Source organism: Pyrus communis, chromosome 11 (assembly GCF_041283825.1).
Source record: "Pyrus communis isolate YQ-2024b chromosome 11, ASM4128382v1, whole genome shotgun sequence".
NCBI classification, from domain to species: Eukaryota; Viridiplantae; Streptophyta; class Magnoliopsida; order Rosales; family Rosaceae; genus Pyrus; species Pyrus communis.
The window spans coordinates 31587959-31610883 of NC_142575.1; the positions used below are offsets into that span (position 1 = coordinate 31587959).

Sequence of the window (22925 nt, forward strand, 5' to 3'; positions counted from 1 at the left end):
AGAGAATGCATGGAGTGTCATGACATGCATTCTGCTGACAAATCGCGAAGTTTGTCACGTCGAGGCCAACAACGATGTTTCGGCATGCCATGATGCGAGGGTTACTGTGTCAAGACAAGCCATGCCAAACGCGCAAAACATCGGCAAAATGCATGCCATGACATGTCATCGTATGCCAACAACGATGTTTTGGCTTGTCATGATGTGAGGGTTAGCATGTCATAACATGCATCTTTTATTTGCATAGATTCTTACCGGTAAGAAGACGTTCAATATCTGAGCTGAATATTTACACAGATGATTACCGGTAAGAATATGTTCATTATCTGAGCTACATATTTATGAAGGTTATTACCGTTAAGAACACTTCATATATTTCCTAGATTTTTTTTGGGTAAAGTACAAAAAACTACCTCAACTATTGATGTCATGACACTTTCATACCTCATCTTTTAAAATTGACAATGTCATACCTCATCTTACGAATTTGTGCCAATGTTATACCTTCCGTTAGCCTGCCGTTAATTTGTCAATTAAATGCTGACGTGGCTTGATCTAGATCCCACTTTCTATTAAAAAAAATTAAAAAAAAAATCATTTAATATTTTTAAATATTAAAATAATAAAGAAAAGTTAAAAAACAAATAAAAAAAAAAATCAAAACCTTTCGTCCCATTAACCCCAACCCCCCCCCCCCCCCCGAAGAAGAAGAAGAAGACTCTCTCTCCCCATCTTCTTCTTCCCTGCGTAATTTTCAACCAAAAATAAATAAAAATATTTGAAAACCCGTTAACCCCCAACCCCCCCCCCCCCCGAAGAAGAAGAAGGAAAGAGGAGAAGAAGAAGGAAGAAAAAATAAAAATAAAAATAAACCCCAACCCAGTTCGCAACCCCCCCCCCCCCCAAAAAAATCCAACCCCTAGCAACCCAAAAAGAAAAAGGAGGAGGAAGAAGAAGAAGAAGAAAAGAAAAAAAACCCAAATCCCGTTCGCCAGGCCGATTCCGTGAGGGGTGGGTGCAGAGGGTGGATGCGAGGGGAAGACGAACTAGGATTTTTTTTTTTTTTTTTTCTGGGTTGCAGGTAGGGGCTCGGGTGGGGGAGAAGAGGGGAGGGGGGGGATGGGGGAGAAGAAATAAGGACGCCGAGGGTTGAGGGGGCGGAGGGTGGGAAGGGATGAAGGTTTTTTTTTCTTTTTTTCCTTCTTTTGTTTTCTGGGTTGCAAGCTTGCAGCAAGTAGATGGGGGAGGGTTTTCTAGGTTGCAGGCTTGCAGCAGGTAGATGGGGGGAGGGAGCAAGGGAAAGGGACGAAATGATTTTTTTTTTTTTTTTACTTTGTTTTATTATTTTAATATTTAAAAAAAATATTAAATTATTTTTTTTTAGTTTTTAATAATATTTTATTAATTTTTTTAATAGAAAGTGGGCACCGAATCAAGCCACGTCAGCATTTAACTGAGAAATTCACGCCAAGCTAACGGAAGGTATAACATTGGCACAAATTCGTAAGATGAGGTATGACATTGTTAATTTTAAAAGATGAGGTATGAAAGTGTTGTGACACCAATAGTTGAGGTAGTTTTTTGTACTTTACTCCTTCTTTTTTTTTCTTAAAAAAAAAATTATTCTGAAATAGTAGGCAAAATGTTAGAAAAATGCATGGTGTGTAATGACTTGTCATGACACACTAACCCCCACATTGTGTCACGACATAACAAGACTCGTGAATTGTTGACATAATGTGTGGCATGTTATGATATGCATTCTACCGACAATTCGCGGTCGCGACAAACAACAATGTTCCGTCGTGCCACGATGCGAAGGTTATCGTGTCAAGACAAGCCATGACATGCATTAACCCTCGCATCGTGACACACCAAAACATCACTGTTGACAGGCGTTACCAGAAAGAAACAAACAAAACTGTCATTGTGATTGATTGGACATGCCTAACTATCGTTTTATATAGGTTGTTTCAATCTTCCTCCGAAATTTTAGCTGCATGTCCCCCTTCTTTGTACTTTTCTCTTTTCCTTTGTAATAAATTTTGGTAGGTTTGGTGCTTGAGGTCCAACCTCCCTCTAGCTCATGCCTATGCCCGATTTAAGTCAACAAATAAAAACTTAATTAATCAGCGTAAAAATAGCAGTACAATAATTTTGTGGTTTTAATTTGAAGCATCTTCAAAGATTTTCCATCTTTCTGAATTGAGCTGCCAAAATAATTTCAATGAGGATTTAACTTCTAAAAAGAATGCTCTTCAGTTCTTGCTTCAGTTCTATTTATTCATGGCTGCCTGGATCTGTTCCAGGGTCTTCCCCTTCGTTTCGGGCACCAGCGCCACCACGAACAAAATCGCCAGAACGTTGATTCCGGCGTAGAGAATGAAGGTACCTGAAAATCGCGCGCGAGTAAATCATCAGCTCTACAAAACTGCAAATCCTTAAGCATGAACTTTTAGCTTCCAAAAGAGTTGGCTTCTGTAACAAGAAAGGAACATGTAGTTACCGTAGGAGCTCCAACTCATAAGATAGTTGAAAGTGTAGGAACACAACCATGCGCAGAGCCAATTCACCAGCGTTGCTAAGCTTCCGGCCTGCCCTTTAATGTTTATCGGGAATATCTGCAGCAGACAGTAAATTTGTTTAGATAGGTGACATGATCAACGCAATCATGGACGGATAAATGAGTAAACTGTATGCATTTCCTATACCTCGGACATCACAACCCAAGGAACTGCTCCCATTCCTATCGAAAAGGCTCCTATGTAGAGCTGAATCCATAAACGAATGGTTAAAGATTCAAGGAGAAGAAACAAAAGCTTGATTTCAAAAGAGAGATGCGAGTGGGAAACATGTCGCCACAAAGGTAATGAAGTACCAGTATGCCGGTTACAGCAAGTATGGGAACTGCGTCGAGTGCCAATTCATGAACCTGGTCCACAAAAAGAGCGATCTCTTGTCAGACTTATGTTGGATAACCTTATACCGAAAGATGTTAGGGTCAACGTTTGAGGATTACCTTCAGAAAGAATGAAATTGCCGTCAAGAGACAGCCAAGCACCAACCCGGTTGCAGAGACCTAGAATATAAAGGAAAAATTAAACCTTCTGATACGAATTGGAATTTGTCTCGGAACATTCTTAGAGCTAAAGCTGTGCACTAGTTTACCAAAATTAGAGGCTTGCGTCCAGCTTTATCCATCACGCCTGCAGCAATGCCGGTAACTATAACCTGTCAAACAGAACCGCGTCAAGATGCACCAAATGGAGAAAAAATAAAACAAATTCAAGAGCTCCCATGGTAGCACTTTCGAACCTGAAGGATAGCATAAGTTATAGTTCCAATGCTGGAGGAAAATCCTGAGAAATAGAACGTTTACATTTCAACTGCAGAACAAGATTATCTGCTTTAAATACCAAAAAAAAGAGATTAAAGCGGGGTCTTCATACCTGCTTGTTCAAAAATATCGCTCACATAGAAACAGACCCCGTTGATTCCTCCCAGTTGCTGACAGAACATCAGCCCAACTCCGATCTGATCGAACAAAATTTATTAGCAAAGAAAAGTTATACTCGGAAGAGAAGGAAAGATAACAAAACTGTCAGTACAAGCGATGTATAGAGAAGCCATTACAATGAGTGAGCTCCAGTATCTCCTTTGAAACAAATCCAGAAATTTGGCTTTAGGAAGCAAGTCAAGAGTTGCAATATAATCCTGGATTTCTTCTGCTTCCTCAGATATGTCAGCATCTTTGCCACGCAGTTTCTGTAGCGCATCTTCAAAATCTTGATGGCGTCCTGTCTTTGCCTGCATTGATGATGAAGCTGTAATCGATGTCTTCACTGCGTCTAATGCTGCCAACTTAAGTAGATGCGGAAACAAAAGCCAAGTTCTTACCAACCATCTTGGAGACTCGGGAATGAAAAAGAGACCAAGAAGTGTCACAGCGCAGGGAATAAGTCCTGCAATCACCACACAAATGATCCCTCTCTGCTACTGTTTTCGATAACACAGGGTAGTCAAATTCAACACAGTTTGTCTAAAAAAACTGACCGATTAATGCTAATGTTCGCCAACTTACTACTACCCCGATTACGAAGGAAACAGACACTCCAGTTACGATCATTAACTATACAATGAGCAAATGAAAAGGTTAGATAGGATCCAAACAAACTCACAAAATATTATTACTAACTGGCTTCAAGGATTGTGTTTCTTGCTACGTATTTACCTGATTCGCAGCAGTTAATCTTCCTCGAAGGTTTTTGGGTGCAATTTCAGCTACGAAAATAGGTACCTTAATTATCATTCATCCAATAACACATCACACTTGGTTAATAACTTGTCAGGAACATAATACTTGAGTTATAGAGGAGGTAATAACTCACCACGTACGAAAAGGCTCCCATTCCGTATCCAGTTAGCAGTCTCCCAACGTCCAACGACCAAGCAGCCTTCGACGGAGAAAAATGATGAGCACGAACAAGCTCAAATTTCATAGTAGAACATTTGCTCGGTATCTAAAAGCACAGAGAAATTCAAGTGCAAAATGATACAAACCTTGGAGAAGTAAATAGCAAGCCAACCTCCAACACAGAAAGCACATGACACTCTTAAGGCCTGCATACAATTTTACAGTGAAGATATCGTTAGATAGCAAATAGAACACCAATTAAAACAGCACAAGTTTAGTGCTAAAAGTTCTGAACACGAATTTTGAATTCATACCCCTTTTCGGCCAAGAAAATCAGCGATAGGTCCAATAGTGATAGCTCCTACCATTGCACCAAATGTCAAAATGGAACCAAACACTGAATACTGCATACGAAGGAAAACCAGCAGGTTAACTGAAAGAAAATTTGCAAAAGCATTGTGCTGAAAGTATAATCGAATTGCTTCGAGAAAATTCTCCCACTGTACTGTCAAATCTCTAAATCATATTAGGTACTAATTTTTACGCTTTGTTTCTTGAATCTGAAACTATTCACGCACGCTATGTAGGTCTTCTTCGCCTGTATTGCCGGCTCGGCAGACAATGCAAAACGCACCTGGGACGCCATGGTGGTTGTATATCCCAAGGCAGTAACACAACTGTTACATGAAAAAGTTGAAGCACATGGAAGTTCACTGGCTCGGGATATCCAACCGCTACCATGGTGTCCCAGATGTAGGAAAGTTTGTCACGTCCTTCATATCTCACTGCAGATATGGATTTTGACTCGTAATTTAACCATTCAAACAAAACAGCTTGGATGAGTTATAGATGTTTTAATCACTTCCATACCTCAGATAATGATAAACTGAGATCTTCCTGGATTGCGGACTGAGTAGGCGAAGAATAACCGGCCTGAAAGCAATACAAGAGTGTTAGATAAACTATCTAAACATCACAATTTTTCAGTGAACCATTGGCCCGTCTCTCTAAAATCTCAATAAAAAGCTAAAAAAAACGCACAACAATCACTTACACAGCATCCAAACTCATAAGAGCCACAAATTGCAACAAATGTGCTGAGATAAACCATCCACAGGTTCCCTCCCCCGCTTCCACTAGCTGATCCCGCTACGTTCGCCATGAGCGGCGCTCGTACTCCCTCCTGCGCATGACTCTCCACATCCTCCTTGGTTGCCATGCCTGCCTGAGTTATATAGATGGAATTTGGCAACAAGGTTAACAACAAGGCTGCTGACAAAACTTTAACTCGAACGGCTTCGAAGAGCTTGTATAAATAGCGAACAAACTAAGATTCAAAGAGATGGGAAGTGTGAGCAGAAAGTATGAAATAATGGAAACCATGGAAGTTCTCTTTCTTATTAGGTAGAGAGAGAGGGATTTCAACGAGCCAGAAGGGATGTCAAGTTAGGCACTGCTTCACATTGACAGTAGTGTTCCAAGTAGTTACAAATTTACTTCCTCAAAAGCTTTGCTACCAATTGCATGCCAGACAATGCAGACAGTAAAATCACCGCGCAAGTAAAAAAATAAAACGGAATATCATGCCGTATCCAAACGAGTCTTTGTCGTCTAAGCAAATAAATAGTTAAGCTAGATAGAGCAGTGTGTTTTTTGTCTGCATTTAAGTTTAGAATCTCCTCTCGTTTAAATTTAGATTCATTTTAAAATTGATCAAGTTAAGGGCGCTCTTAGGCTAACGAAGTTTCTCATTTTACGAGAGTTGGGAAAAGACATCTCTCATACGCAGCCTTACTTTTGTTTTACAAATAAGCTGTTTCTACTACTCAAACCCGTAACTTTTTTGTCATAAATAAATAATATTTCCGTTATACCAAAACTCATCCTCAAAACTAGTCAAGTTAAGATTAGATTGAAATATCATAATCACGTAAGAATAAGAGGAAAAATGATCAGATAAACACCAGAGAGAAGATAAGATGTGCTGATGTAGGTGTGGAACATGTGGTCTGGTGGCTGGTCTGCTCAAGGTGGCCGCCAGTAAATCTTTTAATTTTCTTTCTTTTTATAATCTTTTGATTTTTTTTTTTTTTTTTTTTACTTCGAAATTAATCAATTTTGTGGTCCGATTAATGGCCATTTCGGGAAAAAAAATCCAAGCTTTATGACAATTTCCAATATTCAATTGATTATTTGCTCTTATTAATTTTAGCCGAAAATCTGAAAATTTGTCGGACCAATAAATCTCTGCGGATATTTAATATTTTTTTTAATTTATTTTTTTTGGTAGGAAAAACATATACCAAGAGAAACCTAACGATAATATCACTTTCTTAGTAAGGAAAATTCAGTCATTGAACAACCATTCTTTGGAGAAAAAGTTCACCTTTGATTGTTAGCCTTGATGTCACATCCCGCCCCGGGGAAGATCACTTCCCGGGCCCGTTCCACCACCATAGCACGATATTGTCCGCTTTGAGCTTACCATTCCCTCACGGTTTTGTTTTTAGGAACTCACGAGCAACTTCTCAGTGGGTCACCCATCATGGGATTGCTCTAGCCCCCTTCTCGCTTAACTTCATAGTTCCTACGGAACCCGAAGCCAGTGAGCTTCCAAAAGGCCTCGTGCTAGGTAGAAATGAGAATATACATTTAAGGATCACTCCCCTGGGTGATGTGAGATGTCACAATCCACCCCCCTTAAAGGCCCGACATCCTCGTCGGCACACCACGGCCATGGTTAGGCTCTGATACCAAACTGACACACCCCGATCGAGATCAGGGCATGTTGGTCGTCACGTGAATTGCTCTAGCCCCGTTCTCGCTTAACTTCAGAGTTCCTAAGGAACCCGAAGCCAGTGAACTCTCAAAAGGCCTCGTGCTAGGTAGAGATGAGAATATACATTTAAGGATCACTCTCTTGGGTGATGTGGGATGTCACAATCCACCCCCATTAGGGGCCCGACGTCCTCGTCGGCACACCACGGCCAGGGTTAGGCTCTGATACCAAATTGTCACATCCCGGCCCGGGGAAGATCACTTCCCGGGCTCGCTCCACCACCATAGCACGATATTGTCCGCTTTGGGCTTACCATTCCCTCACGATTTTGTTTTTGGGAACTCACGAGCAACTTCCTAGTGGGTCACCCATCATAGGATTGCTCTAGTTCCCTTCTCGCTTAACTTCGGAGTTCCTACGGAACCCGAAGCCAGTGAGCTCCCAAAAGGCCTCATGCTAGGTAGAGATGAGAATATACATTTAAGGATCACTCCCCTGAGTGATGTGGGATGTCACACTTGAGCTTCCTTTTTGGCTTCCACATGAAAAAACAAAATTAATTGATTAAATTAAGAGAAAATTAATGAAAATGGTATGACAACTTTAAGTTTTAACGAAAATGACAAAATAAAGAGTAAAGTGAATAGTACCATGATTGATTTTTTAGTGTAAAAATGTGGTTTTTCGTTAAAATGAACAGTACTCGAAGCTTTTCGTTAAAGTTCCCTTAAATTAAATTAATTACAAAAATTATACATAAAAATATCAACTATGAGATCCTAATCATGTTAATGGAATCGTTTAGATGTACTTTTAAAATGACTAAAAACTTTTGGTGAAAATATTTCTGAGTTCAAAAGCACGAAAGTACTTCCTGCAAGAAGCACTAATTATGTACTTTTTGTATAAAGTATTTCAAGTGTTTTTCCAAAATTCATTTACGTTTTAACTAAAAATTAATTTAAAAAATATTTTCATAAAAAACACTTTTAGTCATTTTAAAACATTTTCACACGAGTCATTTATCAAATTCACAATTTCACCTTATTCGATCGGAATAGACAAAACATAAGGTTCTATTTCACTTTTCAGGCTTTACAGCCTTGCACCTTGAATTAAATAGGCAAGCTTTTGCCTTGTATCTTGGAGATCCGTGAATCGTATTCGTTAATCATACATTGTACATTCAATTTTTATCAGGTACTGTATGTGTTTAATTTTAAATAAAAATATTTAAAATGATTTTTGACCGCACAATGTACGATGAACAGACACAATTCACGAATTCTTGAAATCCTCGCAAACAAGATCCGGATTCTGAATTTTCTATTTTGTTAGATCTTATCTAACCCCCGTGACAATGCTAATAATCCGCATATTATAATATCAATGACTAATAATCTGCGTGTCATAATATCAATAGACGACAGAGTTGGTACCTCGACAGAGTTGACACGTCGGGTCTATTAGGGTGCAGGGATCAGACTTTGACGTTGCTACAAAACTCCATTTGCATGTAACCCAGAAAATAAAGATAGGAACACAAATTCTAATGAAATGAAAGAGTTGTTGATCTAGACATATCTAAAAATGTATCTGTAATTACAATGATAATCTAGTATTTGCGGTCTTCAGTCCAATTAGTCACGCACTTCAGACTTCAAAAAAATCTCTAAACAGAAATTTTGATTGATGGTGGAAAATCTGCCCGCACATTTTTTCATCACAAGTGAACGGTTCACGCTAGAAAAATAATAATAATTTGGTTAAATCTCAACCGTTCAAACGTGAAGAAAAATGCGCGGGTGAGCAAAGCTCTATAGTGAGAAGGCTGTGGGCCCAAGACATTTGACAAGTGAAGCTGCCTAATCATACTCCTACGTTTGAAAATAATTTGCATATACAGACACAGAGATCTACCTCCCACATGCATCGACAGCTTTGAGACCCCAGTGCCCACTCTGTCAAAACAAAGTATAGGCAAAGATTATGGGAACGGAGAAATTCTTATGTCCATCTGCCCACATATTGCGTCACACTTACAAGAGACGCGACGGGGGTGGGGACGTAAACAGGCAGCTGGACGTAAGAATTGGTCCTTGAAAAGACGATTCATGTCACATGAGACTACCTACCATGTACTGGTTTTTGATTTCATTGCATTGGACTGAAATAACCAATCGAACATATACATCAATACCATTAAACCAACCAGTCTACGATGACTGCTAGTAATTACGCATCTTAGCACGTATGCATCCACTGTAAACAAAAAGAACATCAGATACTCGTAGCAAAAGGATAACATTTAACCATGACCCTACGATGTGAGGACGAAGTTGACATCTTCGGATTATGCTTCAATAACTTAAGTGTGACATTGACAAAGCTTCCATATTTTCTATCTTCTAGGGGCTCAAGCAACAGAGGACAATGACAGTAATATATGTTTAATGTGTTCTATTTGACTTGAGTAAAGAATCGGGTTTGATCATACGTCTATTTCATATTTACAGTGCGAAATTTCAATACAAAACCACACAATCTGCGCTAACAAAACAAATCTGGGTGAACATACCTATTAGTGGAACTGTCAAAGACAGAGTGTCACGACTCCTTTCTTCTTAGAGTTAATTAACTCACAAGTCACAACCCTTCTCTCTGGTACCGGAACTTTCCCCGTCTCTATTAGGGTTAGAATGTAGGTTACTTTCAAATGTAAAAGTCTGAAAACCACCTGTAGTAGAGAGCTGGATTGAGCCACTGCTGCTGTATCTTTCAATATCGTCAATATTTGCCACAAGGGGCATTGCTCTTTCGGGAATTGATGGAACCGATATATCTGTTTCCAACATTTTCACAGCCTGATCCATCGTTGGCCTAGCATGCAGCTGCGGATGAGAACAAAGAACAGCAATCAATACATACTTCTCTAGAACTTCGGGTGAACCTTTCTCCGGCATATCATTTTCAATAACGTCCAGCGGTCTTCCTTTCCTAACCAACTCCCACGCCCAATCAGTCACAAGTGACGGTTGATTATCATTAATCACATGGAGCGCTTTCTTTCCACTCAAAAGTTCAAGGAGCACAACACCAAAACTATACACATCACTTTTATCTGTCAACTGCCCGTACAACGCATACTCTGGAGCAAGATAACCCATCGTTCCAGCCACCCTCGTGCTCAAATGCGTCATTCCCTCAGGTGTAAACTTCGCAAGCCCAAAATCTGCTACCTTGGCCTCAAATGTCTCATCCAAAAGTATGTTATTAGCTTTGATGTCCCTATGGATAATAGTTGGTTGAGCCCCGTAATGCAAATAAGCCAATCCCCTCGCCGTCCCCAGCGCGATCCTCTGACGAATAGGCCAACTAAGCTTGCTCTCAAACGAACCGAACAAATGGTCATGGAGACTCCCATTCTTCATCAAATCACACACAATGATCCTCTGGTGACCCACCAAAGGAGTAGTGGCAATGCAATAACCTCTCAAAGCAACAAGATTGACATGCCTAACACTCGCAATCACCTCAACCTCGTGGGCGAAATTTGCATCGCCAGCAGCCGAGCAGTTCTTGAACCTCTTCAATGCAACTTCAGAACCATCATCCAGAATTCCCTTGTACACATTCCCATATCCTCCTCTCCCAATTATATTGTCCCTAGAGAAATTCTTGGTCGCAGCACTAATCTCCTCGTATTTAAACTTAATTAAATTAGTACTTCCACTAATTGAATCTAAAGCAGAACCTAATCCCTGCTCGATTTTATCACTAGCATCCTTTTTCCTCTTCCTAATCATAAATTTTTCATATTTATGCCACAAAAGCCAAACGCCGCCGACCACAACCAGCAAGCCGACGCCGCAAACAACCAATACAATCAAAATTACAGTCTTTTTCTTCTTACCGGAGCTCCTTGCCGGGCTTCCGAGCGAGAACAAGCACTCGGCGGTGCCCATATCGATCGGTCCGACAAAAGCCGCCACGTAAATGGACGGGTAAGCCGTGCAGGTGGAGACGTTTCCGATGGACTCGCCGGTCAACCGCGAGGCCTGCAAGGACATTCTGGTGGTGCAGAAGGCGCAGGGCGAGCCGTTTTCGAGAGACTGGTTGCAGGCGACGGCGACGTCGCTGAGCGAGGTGTTTCCCACTTGGGACTCGAATTGGGATCTGGTGGAGACGTTCGTGCATCCTTCGGAGATCCAGCTGGTCTGGAAGCCGCACTTGGCGCGAATGTCGAAATTGGGAACGAACTCGTTGACTAGGGCTTGGTAATCGGTCCAGCAGGACTCGGAGGCGTTGAGCGGGGGGAGGAAGTTGCCGGTGCGGCGGAGGTAATCGGAGTCGACGAAGCGGAGGCCCGTGACGAGGTACTGGCACTCGGTGTTGCGGTCGTAGCGTTGGCGGTTGTGGGAGCCCGGGTCGAACTGGCGGAGGATAGTGAAGTTGAGGGGGCACGGAACGGTGGCGTTTAGCTGGGAGAGGGACGGGGTGGGGAGGGAGGAGAGGAGGAGGAAGAGGAAGAGGAAGAGGAAGGTGGAGGACATTACGGTCTCATAAGGGGCTGTTTGGATGGGCATACTGCGGCGGAGTAGAAGTGCTTACTGCGGCGGAGAACAAGTGCTTACTGCGGCTAGATGAATTAGTCCAGCCAGCCAATTTGACGGTTGACGGAACTGGCGGTGACTAAGTTGGAGTAGGTGGCGGGCTGAGAGAAAACGTTATTGCAGCGGTATTTAAAATTGATCACACAATGTTAAGTGACAAAACGTTGTTGTAGCATCTGAAGCCGAACGCATAAGATACCGTAATGAAATATCATTGTAACGATATTTTAAACGAAATATTAACACAAGTAAAACAAAAAATTGGTCAAAAAGAACCACCTTTTAACAACGATTCTCCTTCTAGAAGGTAGACATGTAGTCCTTTAGCATTTTTTGCATGGAAGAAGATTTGAATTCTCTAACCTTTAATGGTAATGGGTGTTGGGGTTGTTTCCATTTTTTTTAAAAGAGATCAGTTGGGGTTTCGTCACGTATTTTTTTTTTTTTTTGGAATTGAGAATATTCACAGAAGTATTTTAGTCTCTTTTTTGTTATCATCGTATGATTCATTAACGTCAGAAATCGAACGCAAGACTTGCTGTGTGGAATACAGGGTTAGAAATCATCCCAATTACTGGACTACTCCGTGATGGTTGAGGTTGTTTCGATTCTTGATTTTCATGAGTTTATCAGCACGTATGAAACAACCCAAGTAATCCAATACTAAAAAATACGTAGTTAGATTGATTACAAAAGTATTTGATCGTAGTATACATGCACATTCTTGTATATGCTCATTCTATATTGTATTGTCAACTTCATAAGTTTTTTGCTTCTTATTTCAAGTAAGTAAACATATCAATCGTCTCGTTTGATGTCTTAATCTCAATCCATGCATAGCATATAGAATAATACATTGTAATAAAGTCCCACATGCTGATATGCATGCACCTAACTGTAACAAAACAAAATATTAGTGTCACGTTTAAAATATAACACTCGTGCACACGATACTTAAATTCAAACATATACAGTTAGCCGATAAGTTATTTCCAACACCATCTTACTTTTGGTTGATAAGTCGTCTGCACTTTCCAAGTTGATCTTATACCTAGCTAGCATCTTGTCACGACTTATAACGATGTTATTCTATATTTTTATATTGATATACGAATAAAAATATTTTTTAGACAACAGAACATAAGCTTGAAAGAAAAAGTACATAAAAAATATCACAAGGATATGAGACTCTAGTTAGATATACGATTACGAATATTAATAAGAACAATATGCGGTTCTTTCATCCAATAAGATTTGGACATGTGTCTAATTTGTGTTTACAATTTCAATTATTTGGACACGTGTCCAAATCTAATTGGATAGAAATAAGAATGGTTGTTGAATTTTCAACCGTCAAGTATTGTTCTTATTAATAATAGACATGCCCAGTTTCCATAACAATTTGGCAAATTATAATGCATTTAATTTTTAATCATATGCCGATTAATTATAATTCAACGAGTGTATGCTGGGCGTATATATTCCCAAAAACCCCGAATGCCAGCCAATGAGCGTTTTTTTTAATGGATGCGTTTGTCTGTTTCGTATTTTCTACAACCTTATCACCGTGACTCAGCTCATGGGAAAAAAATTGTGTCTAATTAGGACCTATTGTCAGGACATATGTATTTTGGGACCAATGTGGTTCCAAGACTCTTCATAATCTGAAAAATATACATGTGAAGGTCTTTCGATGACTCTTTGAATGTTTGTTACGAGTTATTTTTGTGTTTACCAAGTGTTTGATGTAATATTTGTCAAGCAAAAATAGAGTTGTGTCTACAGAACTGGACAAATACTCTCGATATCACTTATCAGGCTGCTTCGACAAATGTCGTATATATTAACATATGCGCAACATGATTTGACTGACGACAACAAACCCACCAAATATTTGACGAAATACCTCTGTGAATAACCTAAGAAAAATTTGCGCCTTCAAAATTTGTTTCTATCTAAAAACTTGTACTCTAACACTGAAACATCCTAAAATTAGAATCCTAAGTTTACCACTGCCTACTACATGTCTTAGGATTTCGTTGTGCATGTGATGAGTGAGACATATAGGATAATCGGTTTAATGAGAAACTTTCTTCATCCGATATGCAACGGTAACTAACCCTAGGCCCAATGGATTTAATAAGTGAAGGTCGACAAGATCTTTCGGCTGGTTTTTGGGCTTCTATAGATTGCACGAAACTAAGCTCGATCCCTCTTTATCTTTTGTTCACCATTATTTCTGGTTGGGTTGGATTCCGATTCATCAAATTCAATTGTAATCGAAGTATAAACGAATATTTTTAATTACTTGAGCTATAAACTTATTTGATTTTTAAATTAAGTTGAATCGAATTCGGATTCGGTGAATACAATTGTATATTGCATACCGATTGTCAAAAAAGAAGTTTGATAGAAAACCTCAACAGATCTCAATCAATTCACGTGGATTTTCAAAATAAAATTAAATATTTTTGACGACTCGAGTCACAAACTAGTTCCGCACCCAATTGTTTGTGAATCAATAAAAGCAATGCACGTGAATCAATTCACGTGGATTCTCTCCCTATCCAAGATTTGAAGCCTTCAGCTTTCTTTTCAACCAAAATAAACAGAAAGAGGAAAATCCACCTCTCACTACTCAAGTTGTAAAATACGAGGAACCAACTTCAACACCAAACTACTTCCAACTTGGCTCAACAATTATCTTGGCATTATACGCAGAGCAAATTTTTGCTGTAGCTAAAATACTGTCATATAATTTATTATTTCACTTAAATAATAACACGTATATATGCTTTTTATATCAACTTTATCGTCTACTAATATCATAACACACTGAGACATATAAATTTCTTTCGTGTAAGGCCTGATTTTAAAATATTTATTAAGTTAATTATTGATCAAAAAACCGTTTTATGTCATCGCAAAAATGGGAAGAAAATTCCTTATCTTGTGATTGCCTCAACATATCCCACATCACATGGACAATTATTTGACATCATCCCCACAAGGTATTGCGTGTGATATTACTAAAAATCCAAAAAAGAATCATCTATGCTAACTTGCACACGAATACTGTGTCTTGCAATTTCTGGTTATCCAATAAACAAATAACAAATATAAGCATTTGCAATGCAGGAGCTTAACGTGTTTTTCTTTCATATTTGTTGAGGAATTTAAATGGCTTTTTAACCAAAATGGTCTTTGAGATTGGCTCACTTTGTCCCTCAGAAGTGGTCCATGAATTTGTTTACAGTAAATCATTTTAGTTATTCCATAAAAATTATTGTTGATATCCTCGTTAAATTGTGACATGAAGTTTCTGAGAATATTCTTGAATATCCCAGATTATTCTTATATAGACATTGCTAATATGTTATTAAGCCATGCATCCTTTGTTCATCCTTCATAACTTAATTAGCTATTTTAATTTTATTTAATTAATTAAAACGTCAACTTTCAAAAGCAGTACTTCGTCAATTATTTTTTATTTTTTTTAACAAGCGAAACGATATATAAAGATTTTATAATGCAGTTAATAACAGTGTCACAATAGACTTAGGTACATAAGCAGGTATAAATCACAACTAAGAGAATAATTTTCACTTAAAATACTGAACCTATCACAAATGTACGTCGCTTTCACTATTCATGTGAATCGAAACTAAAACTTATTTTACAACGATTTTTTTTTCTGTTATTTTAAATTTTAATGGGAGAATAAGAGAGTTCGTTGGTCCGTTAGGATATCTGAAACTGATTTAAATAAGCTTGGATTGAAATTTCCCACCTACCAGAATACATAATTTAGAGCTGTCTCTGAATCATTTCGACATAATTTTTATTTTTCATAAAATTATATTATTACTCATGGATTGGTGGTATGATCTATGAGCTTAAGAAACAAGCGATTCTGTAGGATTATATATAATTAGTTATGCATCAAACTCTATATATATATATATCGCCTAACGGACGGGTTGTGTCATGTCAAGTTTGTTATCTTTAACGGATTCTTAGTAGGTGACGTGACTCGATTAATAAACTGGTCATGTGGTTTCGTGTCAGGTTAAAGGGTTATGCAAGAAATTAATTGTCATGTCTAATATCTAGATCTAGCAAACGATATCTTATCGGGTTCGTAACATGTGACTTTGACCTGATTCGTTAATGGGTCTTTAATGCGTAACCCAATAACGATCCACTCATTAACAGATTGGTCCGAAACTTATTATTTTTGTATCATTTTGTGTCGAGTTATCGAGTTTTACAAAAAATTCAAGTCTATTTAAGACAACCTAAAAATGTATTAATATTGTGTGATGGGTATGATTAGTTGTAACGATTTCTTGATTTGCGATTGAAGACTGTCCATAATCATTCTCAGAATCTAAATTCCTTGCGTGAGGGTTTTGAATATTTCATGCAAAGTGAACTGAAGTGATCATTGCATTTGAAATTATTACAAAGTCACTAAGGAAGTGTTCGTCGGGTCGAAACCAATAATATTTAGGCTTATTAATTCAATTGTCCGTTGAAAGTTGAAATTGTTATTTTCAACTTATTTCATCTCACTTCACCTCATTTTGTTACAAAAACGTTAAATTCAAACCTAATAAATCATTAAATTACTTTATCATTTTTCATGAATGGTAATTTATTTCGCCAAGAAGATCGGTCTACTGAACTGAAGGGAATGATGACGATAAGACAAAAAGGTGTCGGAGAGTCTATGGAGAGTCTCACTTTTAAAAGAGTCTTCTCAACATTTCTCTTAAAATAAAATAAGAGAACTGTTATTAGCACTCCAAAAATCTCATTCTACACTCCTAACAAGTGTATTTTCTTTCTAATTATAGAAATTTTGAAGTGCTAATAATAATTTTTTAAAATAAAATGGACAATTACTAATTTTCAATGGGGTGTGCTATCCACACACCCTTTTTTACTTCTCATACATCCCTTGTTAATTTATGTCCGTTGATCTTCTTCAATTCATCCGATCTAACGGCTGAAAACTAAAAAGGTGTGGGAGAAGTAAAAAAATGTGTGTAGATATCACACCCCATTTTCAACGTACTTACATGGCACGGAACGTCGTAGCAGTAGTGACCTTATGCAACGTAAGTCCTTCTCATGAGTTGAATATGACATCTCTAACTAAATGAAGACCGAATTCTACTAAATTAACTAATCATGTGCGGATAATGAAAATTTTTTCAATGTGCTCGAAATTTAGGACGGTACGTCATATTTCATTATAGAAATGGAGAGAAGTTTTTTTTTTTTTTTTTTTTTAAGTGTCTCTTCACTTGTATAATCATATATGACGTATGTGTCTGTATTACGGACTTTTAGCAGGTATAGCATGTGTGATTACTACCATTTAGCAGGTACTCATGGTATGCTCCACACAAAAGTCCACAAAGTAATGCGATATTCATATACCACCTTATAAAGTCTTAATCATGGACCAGTATTGCTTTTGCATCTGTACATAATGATTATTATTTTACTAAGATTGTGTGTTAATTCTATATTTATATTATTATTAATTATTAATTAGGCACCAAACATCAACCATCAGGGATAAGCTAGGTTACCAATCCTATCAAGTTCAACTGAATTGACTTTGGACAGTCTTATGCAAAGGTCCGCATCACCATTAGATAGGCACACCTATATGTGAAGAAAATTTTTAGTGTGCCGGGTGTCAAAAACACAACCATGTACATCAAATGTAATAATACATTAATTGAAAACTTTTAAAAAAAAACTTTCGACGAATTTTATTATTATTGATGTACGAAACCGTTTACTGACACACTAAAGAATCTCTCATATATATGATGATTTTTTATCGACAGGGCACACTAATCCTAAGAAAACGAAGCTAAAACCACACAAATATTAAATAACCCGTATAACTAAAATCTAGCATAATCGTATGTAAACTTACACAACCAAAGGTCCAAAACCCTAACTTCAAGAGTGAAGACTGCCATCACCAATCGGCACCACTTAATGCATACTAAGAGTTCGTTTACGAGTAACTTTAAAATAACTGAAAACGTTTTTGGTAAAAATGTTTATGAAACCACTGTTTATTAAAAATGCAAATAAATCATGTAAAAGCACTTTAAGTGCTTCCTGCATGAAGCACATTTATAGTGCTTCTTCCAAAAAGCACCTAAAGTGCTTTTGGAACACAAAATCAATTTCACAAAAAGCGATTTCTGTCATTTTAAAAGCACTTCTAAACGAGCCTTAAATTCACGCTAGGGAAACTTGCCTAAAAATAAATTAATCATATTCTCAGTCGGTATTCCCATAACCAATACTGTTCCCTTGGAAACCAAAAAAAAAAAAAAAAAAAAAAAATCCTAAAATCTTTAGGATTAGTTTTTTACTTTAATTTATTTCCGATCTTGAATTACTACATCTTTAAGGATTCCTAGTGTAATAAAGCAATATATTTTCTATCAAAGCCCTTTATAAGTAGTTGTATTCGGTAGGTTTCACATTGTTAACCAAACTTTTGTGTATCTCATCATACAAGAAGACTTCGAACTTGAGAGATATTTTAATATCGGGAAAATAAGCACTGCTATACTAAAAGCTAGTTGGTATTCAACACATACTTTTGCCGCATATGGTAATTACAATTTTTTAGTTAAATTCTAATCTCGATTGTAAAACACTTTATCTATGAATTCACATTTATATCACGAGTTTGATTCTCTCATTAGTTTGCATCATCTGCATCCACAATATAACGAGAAAATGCAACGTATATTTGTTTTTTTTTTCTTCTTCTTTCTACTACACAGATATTTGGCTTTAAGATATCTACCCGCATTTTACCAATCTCCTTTAAGCTACGTAGTCTCTTTTGTTTTACAAATTATAAAATTTCCCCACATAGAATAGAATTATTAAAACGAATATTACAAATTATATCGTGGAGCAAATAGAACTAGGTTAAAGTTTCACTCAAGTGAACGTAAGAGTCATCCACGACCCCTTGGTTTATTCTTTATTCAATTTAAAGAGATTCTGAATTCAAATCTCGTATTCTACTATCTTAACCGTTAAATTAAGAAAAAAAATAGGTCTAGCGTCAAATTCCACGTGCTAGATTATCCAACATGGCATATCCTAATGGAGACCAAATCGACTTTGACCACAAAATCCCATGTATGTCCGGACCAAATCGTATTTAGGGTTATACGCTCCACATAGACACAGGACAGAAACCCCCCTGGCCCCTGCCTACCACACATACATACATATATATACAATTTTTAATTATCAAATATTATTATTTTTAAATGATTTATGAGATTTAAAATTGAAGAAACCGTCAATTTAAAGTGAAATATTGATTTAACAGAAATACTCTCAATTTAATGAATGTTTCTCATAGTATGACCAAAATGATTGACGATGAACCTTCTCAAAAACTATTTTTATCCATTTTAATTTCAAAAACAAAATTGAGAAATTTATATTAATCTCAATGACCACGGATAAAAAAACCAAAATAAAATGATTTGTGAATAGTTTCCCGGGAAACCTTGAAAAGGAAGCCATCGGTTGGAGCGGTTGGAGTAACTCTGAATCCAAGTCCACCTGTTTTCCTTCTTCTTCTTCCACCTCTTCCAAATCTCTGAAAACTCACACACACACACACACACACACACACACACACACTCTCTCTCTCTCTCTCTCTCTCTCTCTCTCTAATGATTCCATTTTTCTATGGGGAATGTAACAGAACCTTCTCTGCTCAGTCGCCATGGTGTGTTCAAAATTCCAAAATTTCTCATACGTTTTTCTGTTAGTTTTGCATCTAAGTTTTTGCACACTTTGTGTTTATAGTTTTGCCTCAGTGAGTAATTGCATGTTAAGACAGAGCTCTGTTAGTTGTTCTGCCTCTTGGGATTCTTCAGTTTTTTGTTTATCTTAATTGGGTCTTAATTATTTTACCCGGACTTTATGGATTCCCACACTTTTGTTCTAAAGTTTTGAACTTTATGCAATTTTTCTCAACCCTTCCAATATTTTCTGAATTTTCAGCTAATTTTTGAGTTTTTTGTAATGTAGAGGAACAGATCAACAGCTCGGTGAATTGAAAAGATTTGGACTTTTGGCGAGTTCTGATCTTTCTAAAAAATGGAGGAGAAGGTTGATGCTTACTCTCCCAAGGGAGTTCTTGAGGACTATTTTCGGAGCTCGGATTCCGAAACGAGCTCCGAGAAAGAGCCCACGCCGGATTCAGAAGCTAACCACAATTCAAAACAGAGTTCTAGGTGGGGTGGACTTGTTAAATTGTTGACATCCAAGTCCATAAAACCTTTAGCCACGACAGTGCGTCCGCTGCGGAAATTCTCAAAGAGAATGAGCAGCAGCATGAGGGACATTATCGGGCCGAAATTTCAGGCGGATGATGCCGAAATGCTGTACCCTTTCAAGTCACCGTGGAAGAACTTCTCCCTGTATGAGCTGCAGGCCGCAACCAAATCTTTTAGCCACGGTTAGTAGACTTGTCACATTTTCCCATCTCAGCATCCCAATTTCGGAAACATTAGTTAGCGATTTCGCTTTATAAACGCATTGGGATAGTTGTTAACTTGTTATCCTTGTGTTTTGATACAGAAAATCTGATTGGAAAGGGGGGTTATGCTGAAGTTTTTAAGGGCTGTCTGCAAAATGGGCAACCTGTGGCAATCAAACGACTAACCCGGGGAACGCAGGAGGAGATCGCCGGCGACTTCATGGCGGAGATCGGAATCATGGCTCATGTGAATCATCCTAATACTGCCAGGCTAATTGGGTATGGGGTTGAAGGTGGCATGCATTTGGTTCTTGAGCTGTCTACAAAAGGAAGCTTGGCTTCTGTTCTTTATGGTTAGTCCAAAGTTTTTGTTGCCATCAAAATTTTCATTTAACAGAAAGTATACCCACAGTTTTTGAATCCCCTTTCCCGATAAATTAGAGTAGTTTAGAATATATTTATATCGTCTTGTATATAAAAGTAATATCTGTTTACTGACATTTATTTTTATAGGTTCCGAGGAAGAGAAACTCGATTGGGGCATCCGGTATAAAATTGCAGTAGGTGCAGCTAAGGGTTTGCAATATCTTCATGAGGGTTGTCAAAGGAGAATTATCCACAGAGATATTAAGGCTGCAAATATTTTGCTCACCGACGATTTTGAGGCCAAGGTATGATCTTTTGAACTTTTATGTTTTGTAGCTTGAATTTCTTTGTTCTGTTGTACTCTTTCTGCTTCGACTATTAAGTTATATGAATACGGCGACTGATTCTGGATGGCTTCCGCACAGATTTGTGACTTTGGTCTTGCAAAATGGCTACCGGAGAAATGGACTCACCACATTGTATCAAATTTTGAGGGCACATTTGGGTATATAATCTTATAGTTGCTTCATCTTCTGTTATCTATCAAAGATTTTAGCTTGTCTTGTTCTTATATATTTTTCTCACAATTCACAGCTATCTTGCGCCCGAGTTCCTACTGCACGGCATAGTAGATGAGAAAACTGATGTGTTTGCGTATGGTGTGGTGCTCTTGGAATTAGTCACTGGACGACGAGCTCTAGATTACTCGCAGCAAAGCCTTGTTATGTGGGCAAGTTTTCTACTTTTCTTTCTCACTTGAATTCCACAAGCATATGCTGTATATCTTCGTTTCGTTAATTTTGCTTAAATAAGTCGAACAATATTCAGAACGCAGAGTTTATTTCTGTACTTTTATAGGCAAGGCCCTTGCTGAAGAAGAATTCAATCAAAGACTTGGCTGATCCTTCTCTAGCTGATGAGTACAACCGTCGCCAGATGAATCTCGTATTGTTGGCTGCTTCTTTATGCATACACAAGTCCTCGACACGCCGGCCAAGTATGAGTCAGGTATGTTCTGTTCTGTTTGTTTCATAAATTATGACCTATTTGGATTTGCTTATGGAAGGGGTAAAGCGTTTCTGATTGCATTTTGAAAAAAAGTTTAAAAGTGCTTCTAGGTAATAGAAATGCTTTCGGGAGAAACACATTCAAACGCTTCTTCAAGAAGCATTTCTAAGTACTTTTTCACGAAGCACATGGGTTTTTTAAATTGCACTGTGGTTACAGGTGGTACAACTTATGAGTGGAGATCTTAGCTGCCTGATGTCCTTGAAGAAAAGCATATCAATGCCAATTTTCCGGAAGGCATTGCGCGAAGAGCTCATCGACACAGAAGACCTTAACGCAACCATTCGGGCGGGTTCTCGAAACGTGGAAGCGGGTAAAGTAACGGGACACAGAAACTTGGAGTAATGGACATGGAAACTATAGGAGTTTTGTGGTTCAGTCCAACCCGTCCAACAAAGGAAATGAATGAATACGATTCTCAACATATATAATGTGTACATATAACCATATAAGAGTTAAAGAAAGAAGGAAAAAAAAGAGAAAAGAGTGACAATGTGTTGTATCCAAACTCAGCGTGTACATGATAGAATCCGATACAAATCATAATCAAAGAAAAGTATGTTTAGTAAGTTAAGTAATGATAAAGCATTATGTTTTCCTACCACAATATTGGTTGTATTTTTGTTTTTGCTAAGATATTGACTTATCAATTATATGTGACGTGTTCATCACTGTCGTAGCTTCGTCATCAGCTAATCCTCGTTTTTAAAACAAAAATTAGAGGGCTATGGTCAATCGATAGAGAAACTTTGGTTGTCTTACACTTCCTATATAATTATGTGATTTCATGTATTGTCATTCAATGTTGGTTCTACAGGGTTGAGAGTTGTTTTAGTGAGGCACACCTTTCAACATTTCTTACTAATTAAGCAACTTTAGAGTCTCATGTGGGATAATCCATGCATCAAAGCACATACGTCAAGAATGAGGATCTTATCCGGATCTTCTTTGTGAGTATTTCGAGAATTCTGAAATCGTGTTCATTCATCATACATTACTGTCAGAAATCATTTTAATTACTTTTATTTAAAATTAAATATGAATAATACCTGACGATACAATGAACGGACACGATTTGAGGATTCTTAGAATTCTCATTCCCAATGGAAAATGATACTTGTCAGATCC

General features: G+C 37.8%; 3 protein-coding genes across 4 annotated transcripts; 1 reads left to right on the plus strand and 2 right to left on the minus strand.

Moving 5' to 3' along the window:
- Positions 1-2100: 2100 nt before the first annotated feature.
- On the minus strand, positions 2101-5932 carry LOC137742533 (sugar transporter ERD6-like 7). 2 transcript variants are annotated; one of them, XM_088679550.1, is made up of 18 exons: positions 5469-5752; positions 5285-5347; positions 4993-5199; positions 4729-4818; positions 4561-4620; positions 4389-4454; positions 4232-4297; positions 4054-4129; positions 3898-3962; positions 3634-3807; positions 3450-3534; positions 3316-3359; positions 3169-3231; positions 3020-3079; positions 2879-2932; positions 2712-2771; positions 2507-2621; positions 2101-2392 (listed from the first exon to the last, which is right to left on the minus strand). In XM_088679550.1, exons 4-18 carry the CDS (start codon positions 4780-4782, stop codon positions 2277-2279), a joined length of 1158 nt encoding a protein of 385 aa, XP_088535676.1. In that variant the 5' UTR covers positions 4783-4818; positions 4993-5199; positions 5285-5347; positions 5469-5752; the 3' UTR covers positions 2101-2276. The 2 variants fall into 2 exon arrangements, with proteins under 2 accessions (XP_088535676.1, XP_068338527.2); XM_068482426.2 differs by lacking the exon at positions 4993-5199 and having other exon boundaries at positions 5469-5932.
- A 2677-nt stretch (positions 5933-8609) lies between these two features.
- On the minus strand, positions 8610-12000 carry LOC137743338 (putative LRR receptor-like serine/threonine-protein kinase RKF3). The gene is made up of 2 exons (XM_088680558.1): positions 9772-12000; positions 8610-8936 (listed from the first exon to the last, which is right to left on the minus strand). The coding sequence occupies exon 1, from the start codon at positions 11777-11779 to the stop codon at positions 9833-9835; it is 1947 nt and encodes a 648-aa protein (XP_088536684.1). The 5' UTR covers positions 11780-12000; the 3' UTR covers positions 8610-8936; positions 9772-9832.
- Positions 12001-19390: 7390 nt separating this feature from the next.
- Positions 19391-22404, plus strand: LOC137743913 (receptor-like cytosolic serine/threonine-protein kinase RBK2). The gene is made up of 8 exons (XM_088679073.1): positions 19391-19607; positions 19913-20342; positions 20465-20716; positions 20877-21034; positions 21155-21234; positions 21324-21459; positions 21588-21737; positions 21957-22404. Exons 2-8 carry the CDS (start codon positions 19982-19984, stop codon positions 22140-22142), a joined length of 1323 nt encoding a protein of 440 aa, XP_088535199.1. The 5' UTR covers positions 19391-19607; positions 19913-19981; the 3' UTR covers positions 22143-22404.
- Positions 22405-22925: the final 521 nt, after the last annotated feature.

Excerpts from the sequence above, each read along its gene's own strand:
- LOC137742533 (XM_068482426.2), bottom strand. The coding sequence starts at position 5,633 with ATGGCAACCAAGGAGGATGTGGAGAGTCATGCGCAGGAGGGAGTACGA. Across the intron at positions 4,819-5,284 it reads TCAGTTTATCATTATCTGAG|TATTCAGTGTTTGGTTCCAT; the intron begins GTATGGAAGTGA and ends CTTCGTATGCAG. Across the intron at positions 3,808-3,897 it reads CCGAGTCTCCAAGATGGTTG|GCAAAGACAGGACGCCATCA; the intron begins GTAAGAACTTGG and ends TCATCAATGCAG.
- LOC137743338 (XM_088680558.1), bottom strand. The coding sequence starts at position 11,779 with ATGCCCATCCAAACAGCCCCTTATGAGACCGTAATGTCCTCCACCTTC.
- LOC137743913 (XM_088679073.1), top strand. The coding sequence starts at position 19,982 with ATGGAGGAGAAGGTTGATGCTTACTCTCCCAAGGGAGTTCTTGAGGAC. Across the intron at positions 20,343-20,464 it reads AACCAAATCTTTTAGCCACG|AAAATCTGATTGGAAAGGGG; the intron begins GTTAGTAGACTT and ends GTTTTGATACAG. Across the intron at positions 20,717-20,876 it reads CTTGGCTTCTGTTCTTTATG|GTTCCGAGGAAGAGAAACTC; the intron begins GTTAGTCCAAAG and ends TTATTTTTATAG.